Here is a 10,000-nt window from a genome sequence, read left to right as displayed (position 1 = left end):
GCTAAAAGAAGCTTGCTTCCTGCATTACAGATTTTTCCCCTTCTATTTCCAACCACACAGCTAAATGGAAGGATGGGGATCTCTGGGTAATGGCTGGAGAGCTGCATTTGTGCAAGTAGTTAAATAACATTAAGGCTATGTTCACTATTCATGTATATTCTGATGTGCAAAAATTTCATTGATTTAGTTGGGTATCCATGCTGATTGTTTCCATGGTGGATTTATAAATCTGCTCAATGTCGGACTGGCCGGTGGGCCCCAGCTTTAGAACCTGCACAAACACTCACTGAGATGTTGTTTCTCACTGGTTCTTCATTGGTGTGCCCCCAGTCCGACACTGAATCTGCTCTGAAAAAAAGGTCAATTCTTGTTTTGGAAACCATAGTTGTAATTGTGCACAAATCCAATATAAAAGTCTCATAGTTTGCCTCGAATTTCATCCAAATCTGAAACAGATTATTTTACAGTTTCTGGATACCTAGCATAGTTGCCTTCAGGGGCTTAACTAGAAATGGCTGGGCTAACCACCAAGTATAGTCATAACTGCAAGTGCTCGTAAGGAGTGTCTTCAGTTAAAGGAGCATTTGCAGATCCTGGGAGGCCTGCTTGGCCACCTGGTGCTTCAAATGATGACAGCTCAGGGGGCCCAGTGTGTTACAAGAGCAGGCCATGGGGTCCCCTGATGTGGTGGGCCCCGTAGTAGCTGCTATGACAGCTACAGTGGTAGTTACGCCGCCTTACACATTGAGCCATTGGTTTTAACTATGACCCAATAGGTTATATTCATATAAAGATCCTCCTGGTGCCTCAAGTTCCTATGCAAACTATCTTAAAGTTGATTGGTTTCCTATTAAAGGGAACCTGTCATCACTTCCATGCTGCCTGAACCACAAGTCATTGTGGTGGTCCCTGGTGGCTTCTGTTTATCCCACTGGCCTTGATTAATAATCTATCTCTATACCCAAAAAGGAATGATTCAATTAAGACCAATGGGAGGTGAGTGCAACTCGAGCATACTCAAGTCCAATCATTCGACATTTGAATGCAAAAGAAGTTGTTTTTCAGGAAAACATGGATACAGCCATGTTTTCTCTAAAAGTGATGAAAGTTTCCCTTTAAGTAGGTATGTCTAACCGAAAGGTAGCGACAAGAGTAATTGAGAGTATGTTCTCTCTAAAGATCTGCAGTATATGGCAGTATACAAATAAAACATCATTGACTGATAAAGTATGTTAATACTAGAATAGTTCCAGTAGTCACACTCCCACCAATCAAACATGAGATGGATAAGTAATATAGAAAGGACAACCCAGATGATAATAATAATATCCTTTCCTGGTCATTGCTTCACGATGATACCCTCATACAGTCTTCCCCTGCCATATTGGCTTTAGCTCCCTCGACATGAACCTACATCACATGCCGTTAAAATTTTATCAATTGCGCCATGATTAATCCCCCAAGTACACTAGAGTGACTTAAATATTTAGCTTGTTTCTTCTCTAAGACTCGAATGCATGTAGATTAACTCCGAAGCACTCAGAAGTATTTAAATATGTATCCTCCTCGAGCTGTAGGCTATTTCATCGTCTAGGAATCATTGAGTATATTTGGTCATGTCAGTCCCTATTTGTATGACCCGCTCTGGATGTTGGCCTGCATATGATAACAGGATATCTGCTCCTTTCAGAGGCCGTCTGATTGCTTGCCTCATTTGGCATGGAATGTGATTCTCTCCCTTTCAGCTCCCCTGTTCATTCAGCTTTTTATTGCTGTGTAATTTCCCTATTCTAAAATAGCAGCTCTCCAACAAAAATTACTATGCATTAGGCCGCAGTAGCCCCGCTCAAATGGATATTAATACAGTTTATCTCGAAAAGGACGAATGATGTATTTCAAACAGATAAAAGGCCTCCCGCTAAATGAGGAATGTTAATATCTTATGGCATAGTTAATATAGAGATATTTCACAGGGGACGCCTTCTTTATGACTTCTGATAGAACACACTGGAAATCTGTCATCTCGTGAATGATATAATTGTCTTCCCCCGCTCAAAGATCTATAGACAGTATATATATATTTTTCCTCTCCAATTAGTCTGTTTTCAGTAAATCATAAGTCTGTAATTATGGCAAGAATTGCATATTCCTAGAGAATTTCTAGATTCTATAGATCGTATTGTATTCAAGTCCAACATTTTATTCAATGAAGGCCATAGTCCCCCATTGCAGCAACCGCGTGCAGCTGAAACCACGCCCATCTCATTGGTCGTGTAATTTTTCCAGTAATAGCATAATTTTGCACTCAGAACTGGACGACAACATTATAAAGTTAATAACCATGAATATTGCAGGTAAAACTATGTAACTAATGGTCTTGGGCATTGTTTTGACTCCCTATTGCTCCAGTCTAACAGTGCAGAACAATATGTTAGAATACTATGTTACAATTGTAACCATAATTTATTGTGTGCTTTTCCCCTCAGGGGAGGTTCTTTGTCAGTTTTTGGCTACTGTAAAATTAATTTGTATCAGTTAGTTGGGTACAACCATTAAAAGGGTTGTCTGGCACCAATGTCATTTTTCTGTATGGACTGGAATAAAAATAAAAAATTAGGTATACTCAGCTGCCCTGATCTCTCTCCACCTTCATCCTGATAGTGCCAACCCCTCCTGAGCAGCACTTCTTGCTTCTTTCTAGATGTGCCCACTCAGCCATTCATGGACTCGACCAGTTGGCCAATTATTGGCTACCTTGGCCATAATTATAGACGAAATCGAGTCTTTTCTAAAATTGCATATATGTGTTCCTAAACCTTATTAATATTTATGTATCACATGATTGAGTGGTAGCTACAGGGCACCCTCTGAATGGAAATTTTCAGAGTTGCTGTCTAATAATAGTGTTTGCATACCGAGGTTGTTGAGCTAGACATACAGCCATACAGTGCATAGCCTTCATATATTATTATAAACACAGTCGGCTGTATTCTTTCATGTAATTCTTCTTCAGCCATGACTCTTAAGTTACCCAAGGCTCCTTTCTCTAATTATCCACGAGGTCAGTAAGCAAAATTGGGAAGACGCTGGGAGATCAATACAAATTATCCCTGAGCAAACCAGTGCTGACAGTTTGAATTGCAGCATATGTTTACCCAAAATCAGGCAATTTATCTTAATATCAGCAAAGTAATGCAGTTCAGGTGAAAGGTCAGGCAATCTCTCCACCTCATAATTACCCAGTTCTAAAACAGGAAAGTGGTATTGATTGGCCTAGCTCAGTACTGTGTGACTGGGACGTGCCAGTGCCTTGCCCTGGCTCTGCTGGGCTCTTGGCTTGTAAACTCGACACACTCAGGATTTATTAGATGTGTGGAAAAGGTCTTATGTTTCCTACTTCACTTGAAGATTTTGCCAGTGAAATCTCCTCTCCTCCTCATTTTGTCAAGCAGCAGGGTGGAAGATCTAAGTTCCTTTTTTTCTCTGCGACTCTATGACTTGCAGCTCTGTCGAGTTACAAGTTTCAGGTGGGCATGAGTGTCTTGGTGAATTTACTTTGACAATATATTATGCACTAAAAAAATTCTTGTTGCTGTCAGATATGAATTTGGTCTGTTGCATTCTTTTCTATAGAGTTTGAGTGTGCATATTCGACCACCTATCCATTCTAATGTGGGCTACTCATGACTCCTCTATTGTGATTAGTGAGGATCCCAGTGGTCAGAAACCCACCAAGGAGACAATTATCACTAGAGTTAAGGCCCTTGTATACAAAGTGATTATCAGCCATATTCGTCCAATATCAGCCATTGCGGACAATTATGACTTTGTGCATGATGTTGGCTGATCGTTGCCTTTCAACAGGCTGAAACACAAACGATCAGCCTGGCAATGCCGCTATCTTGTATGGGCTGCCTGGACAATTTACTAAAACGCCCAGGCAGCCCCCTCCCCCCTGCACTTTCACGTTTGCTGTAATAGGGGCATTAGAAACTCTAGTGGTCAGAAAACCACCAAGGAAACAATTATCACTAGAGTTGTGGAACTCTACAGTAAGAATCACCAAACCCAAATCCAATGAATTGGCCATTGACTCATTTACCCTCCTAAAAGTCTTCCGACATTCCAAGTCTTTTGATTTCCGGAAAAAAGTCTGGAATAAGATCATCTTATTCCGGACTTTTAAAGGGAATCGGAACACTTTGAAAGGGGATTGTCTTTTACAAGAATAAATAAGTTGACAGCCAATTCATTGGATTCGGGTTAGGGGATTCTTATTGTAGAGTTGCTCAGCTCAAATAATAAGTGGCTTATTGGTGGGTGACTGTGGGTGACCCCCACTAATCACAAGAAGGTGGCCCACTTAGTGCCCCACATTAGACAGGAGAACCCAATACTTATTTCTTCCACTCTCTATGCTGGAGAGAGGGTTGGAGTGACCTTGCAGTAAGATCCATCCCATGTTCTCCAAGGCCCCTTACTAATAGTCTGTACATCAGCGGCTATGCTTGTAAACAAATGTTATGGAAGAGGAAAATATCCATTTTAGGGGTAAAAAAAAAACCCTATTTGTAATATGGTTATTGAAGTCGTAGGAAATGTGTTAAAACACTACTGTACCATCACAGTGTACAATCGTACACAGATATAAAGCCTATAAATGACATGAAATCAGACTGCAATAACAATGACTGATAGTGTCATACCCTCCGTTACCATGTGAAGTGACACGTTCAGAATCTACAGACAGGCCCTGATGACACTCTCAATTACATTTACAAAAGGAAGGCTCCATAAGTGCTTCTCAAACGTATGGAAATATCTGTTCTGAGATGAAAGCCTATAGTTATTACGAGTCATAAAACCTGCATTAAAGCTTCTATCACCTGTCACTAACATTTGCATGAAATCAATAGCATGAAGCCATCCATCTTTTCCTTGACCACCTTTCATCATGCCGGCTTCATTAAGTCAAACAGTCACAGTAATTAGGTAGACGCAGGAGAAACTGTAGCGTGTTACTAAAGCATGGGAATATCACGTTGTCTCCTCCGGACTGATAGAGGGACATTTATAAAAACTGATGAACGGGTAACTGCACAAATGACCTTTAGTCGATAGCACACCTTTAGAATTTGTCAGTTTTCTCACTATGCATATTTATTGAAGGGTGCAAACTAGATCTACTACTTAAAGAGAATATTATAGCCAATGTCCAAAAACTTTTTTTTTTTTTTTTTTTTTATGGCCCTATTACGGTCTAGATGTGGAACCATACCAAAATTCATATTCTGAGAGGGTTGGCCATCTGGCCTATTAGGATCCTCTTAGGGTCCAGATCTAGCATCATGCCAATATTCATGGTCTGGAGTTGGTTTTCGGTCTGAGCTAATGGTCCTCAGGGTCCAGATCTTCAAAGTAGACCAGATTCATAGTCTGTGTTGATTGTCCATCCAGTGTATATTTATGGTTTCCTTAGGGACTTTCGGAACAATACCAAAATGCATGGTCTGAGTAGGTAGTCTGTCTGAACTCTATGTAAAGAAAGCAATCATAAAAAGTGCCCTGAGTAGGGGTCACCTTACTACCCAACTCCCTTCCCCCCAGTTCCCTAAGCCAATGGGGCAGATTATGTGAACTTCCATATATTCTGGACTGATTTTGTACTAAATGAAAATAAATATCTGACGGATTTTTTTGGCAATGTTAAATCAGTATCAATTGATGTCTCCGTAAGAATTTTTTTATTTATCAAATAAAAATATTTCGCCCAAGTCCAAAATGTCATATAAGACTGTGGACGTGCACACCAGCGTAGGCCGCAGGTACTGACATGACAAATTGTCCACACAGTCACCGTTGACAGCATGTGAAGATTAATGACCTGATTATGAAGTGGGTCCTATATATATGGAATATGCATCACAGAGACTTAGGACTTCTGCCATGTCACAGATGCCAAGATATTTTTGAAAAGCCTTTTGCATTTGCTGTAGACATAAGCAGAAGAGAAGAAAAAAAAGGAGGCCGAAATCGCAGAAAAAGCCGTGTCATGTAAAATCAATACATTGGATCAATTCTTTATTAACAAGAAAATGTCTTACTTCACATTCCTATGTGGACCTTTGTCTCCGGAATACATGATGGAATGTCAAATCAAATTGCAGTCTTCAACTTTCTGTCATGTTATCGAGTGCACACAACAGACGACTCTCACAAGATGAACGCTCAATTGTTTAGACAAATAGATCCGACACTTTTTAGTCATCATAGCTAATAATTTTGTTTTGCGTTTTTGAAGTTCACCATCCTTTACAAGGTGAAACTGGTTGTAGGCTAAGAATCAGCATTTGCTGAGCTTCTTCGACTTAAAATAAGTTCTTAAAAGGGTTGTCCACTGTCTTTTTGTACGAATGTTACACTGATCAGATGCCAATCGTAGGTTACTGTTTAGACCACCAACATTGAGCTGTATTCTGCAGAGGAACCCAGCAGGTAGTGTTCAGTTCCCCTACATGGGAAATTAAAGTGAATGTACCATCAGGTACATCCACTTTAAGTGTTGCACATGAATGGTTCCGCATACCTTTGGTTCCGCATACCGCGGTCCCCGTCACAGAGGGGAGGGGGTTTCCTCCCATTGGGGGCAGGCTGGCCCACCTCCAGTGCTTCAACCCGGGCCATGCGTGGTAAGCAGGCCGCAGTTCAAAAAAGGACCGTGGCACCGGCTTCCCCATGCCAGCGACGTTCTATTCATGTGCAACAATGGTACATTCGCTTTAAGTATTACATGTTTCTCATTGAAATCAATGAGCTGTCCAGGCAATCTAAAGGGTCCTCCATTATGAAAAATTCTCTACTCTGGATATTAGGTAAGAGGAGCTCCCTTTTAAACAGTCAACCCTATAAAACCATTCCAATCCTAATCAATGTCTGTAATTGTGGCAAGTCTCAGCAAGGACCCTATTACACAGAGTGATTATTGGCCGATCAGGATTATATTGTCCAGTAAAATATGGCTACCTATTAGTCGATGAACAAGCAAAAGTTTCTTTGTTGGCTGATTGGATAGTATGGACCTCAAAAATCATTGGTCGTCGGCCATACATCTTTTCGCGTAAGAGGTCCAATTGATTGGGACATGTGAAGACTCTGTAAAAGTTTAACCCAAGTGGAGGTAACAGGCACCGATCCATTATCCCAGCGATCAGGTTGAGTGATAGGTCCTAAGCACCCACGGTTGGCTTCAGTTTCCAGTTGAGCGCTAAGTAATCCGAGACGTATTCTTATGTCAGAAAACAAGAACAGGCTTTGATGAATGTTTCACTTTTCACTATAGAGTTACCGGGATAAAAATGATATCAGTATTACCCAGTAATATACACTAATAAGTATTTTTATCTCAACTCTCGCGCTTTGGCCTTCAGGCTTGTTTTTTTGCTGTTGTTGTTTGAGTCTGGCGGTGCTATAATAAAACCCTACGACTTCTTCTAAAGCTTGTTAAACACAATGTGTGGAGTCTAACACACTCACGATCATGATTCATGCACTGTACACAGCGGCGTATAGCGTTGATTTACGACCGAGCGCAGTTCATAGTCAAAATTACAATTTGAGGGGGTTGGGGGGGAAGATTAATTACTATTTGTGGCCTGCAATTTCACCAGGCTAGTGGATTGCAGCAGTAGAATGATAGTGCCTTACATCAGTTTGTAGTCAGCCATTCACAGATTATTAAAGCTTTGCAAGATTAAGTGCACCTCCTGCCTAGTTTGTGCTCAGGCAATATGCTAGACAAAAAAGGACCACAGGGATAAATCTGAAACAGGCAATAGCGGGGCATATGTCATAATTGCCAGTTAGCCATAAATTTGCTGCTAGTATGGAATACTCTGTTTGATATAGCCATCATATCATGTCTATATGCAATACTGTGTATGACCTGCTGATCTTGCCTTGAGCTTTTTCTTGCACGTTCTTGCTTTTTATTCTGTTTATTTGCTTACAAAGTCAATTTTTATTGAAATATTACCAAGGATAGAGGTCATTTTGCAAACCCTCTATTCAGTTACATAGGGCGAGTGGTCCAGTATAACTTCCTATAGAGGCATGGTGCCTGGGGGTATAGAGGCGGACTACACATGGGGTCTTTCCAAGCTACCTTTCGGAGTTAGTATTATGGGTTATATGATTTAGTATGTTTATATTCTAGTCAATGTGTATATATGGTTGTAATAAAATGTAGGCTGTATAATGCTAATCGAGAAATAATTTATTTTGCAGCACTGAATGAACCAACCATAGACTATGGATTCCAGAGGTTACAAAAAGTTATTCCAAGGCATCCAGGAGATCCTGAGAGGTTACCAAAGGTTGGTGATACAATATTATTTCCTTAATTCCTTAAGTGTATATGTTGAATAGATACTATCAATCTGTTATACCCAATACCTAAAAATCCATAGCATTCCACTCCCAAGAAGATGAGGTATAGACATTGGAGCACCATCATTGGACATTGGTAATATTATTATTATTCAGGTGACTCCTACTTCCATTTAAGAATTGTAAGACACCTTATACTAAAGTCATTCGAACCCAGGTTTGTCCAACAGTATAAGGTGTATGCCCTCCTTCCTCCACAGTGGATTTTCAACACTGACCCAATTGTTCTCAGATGGATAAATCAGCACTAAAGCTGTCTGGCTGCAGCTTATGCCTCCCCATGCCATGAACTTTTGCCAAATGTTCATGTATGTGAATAAGCTGGGAGAGATAACTGTTGTCCAAGCAATCATTCCGCTGATGGTATGGCCACCTTAAGAAACAAATTTCTTAAATTCAACTTCCTGACCTTTTATTAATGTTTTAGTCCAATATTGGTATTAATAGAGAGGGATTAAGCTGGCCATACACATTAGATTAACATAAGCCTTATCTGACAATTTTGGCCGATCTGGTTGGCCATCTAATGTGTATGGTGGCCTCTTGACTCTCCTTCGACATGTAACGTTAGAGGAGAAGGATTGAGTAGTTGGATTTCAACATGCCTGATCCTTGTGTTCTTAGAGGAGATAACCTGCCACTATAGGTGTGTGGCAAGATCTTACCCCCCTTTATTAAAAAACAACACATGCATGCAAGCTTTGAATAGCTCTGACATGACAAAAGCCGTTGACTTACATTCACTTATATTCATCCTATTCATTTTGAGCCTCAATTTACATAGCCGAGGTACAAGGCATAAAGTGTCTCAAAGATGGGCTAAATCCATTGCCTGAAAACGAGACCGAATGCCTCTCTTCACCTTGTGCAGATAACGGGAAGGCTGCTCAGAGTGTTTTAATGCAAAATTAGAATGAAATACAATAAAACGTTGGCCGTCTTTTTATTATTGTAAAGATTGATCGGTAGTTACTCTTGATTCCGGAAATATCCTGCAATAAAGCCCAATCGTTGCAAAAGCAGAGTTTCTGTACATCGTGGTGGAATAAATCAAAGGTAACACTTCTTAAAGAAATAAGGAGGGGGGCGGCGATACAAGTATTTCGATTCTGCGAGGGGAACATAAACTTCCTGCATAATGAAATAGTTCAATTAAACATTTTCCACTCCAGTAGCCTGTAGTGATTTCCATCTAACCAGCCCCACTCTGATCTGTGATTATGTGACTCTTGTTTTCCTTTCATTTTCTAAAGCTCGATTCAGTTTAATCTTTTGTTTACAAAGGTTTTGTTATAAGTCCCTGACTTAGCAAGCGAGCAAATGAAGTCCACATATTAATATCTAGAGGGACTATTCATTTAAATGCACCAGACAAAAGCTGCCGATGTTGTTTATGCACATGAATCACATTGCATAGGGACGGATTCTGATCTATGGCATTGAAGTGGTGCTTATATCCTTTCCTTGGCTTTCGGATGACGCTTGAAATGCATATTTTGTATTAATCCTGCTTCTTACGAGCTGTTATTGTGAGCTAGTTCTGAGTTTTTAGCAT

The 10,000-nt window shown here is 40.3% G+C and overlaps 1 protein-coding gene across 10 annotated transcripts in view; it reads left to right on the top strand.

The window, feature by feature from the left end:
• Window positions 1-10,000, top strand: part of EBF3 (EBF transcription factor 3) — a 135,172-nt gene that overhangs the window by 109,491 nt on the left and 15,681 nt on the right. For all 10 annotated transcript variants that reach the window (XM_069980062.1, XM_069980060.1, XM_069980057.1 and 7 more), the window contains exon 11: window positions 8,284-8,372. In XM_069980062.1, the coding sequence (XP_069836163.1) occupies window positions 8,284-8,372 (89 nt within the window). The remainder of the gene's footprint in view (window positions 1-8,283; window positions 8,373-10,000) is intronic.

The sequence above is a fragment of the Dendropsophus ebraccatus genome, chromosome 8 (assembly GCF_027789765.1).
Source record: "Dendropsophus ebraccatus isolate aDenEbr1 chromosome 8, aDenEbr1.pat, whole genome shotgun sequence".
NCBI classification, from domain to species: Eukaryota; Metazoa; Chordata; class Amphibia; order Anura; family Hylidae; genus Dendropsophus; species Dendropsophus ebraccatus.
This window is presented reverse-complemented; position numbering and strand designations above follow the sequence as displayed.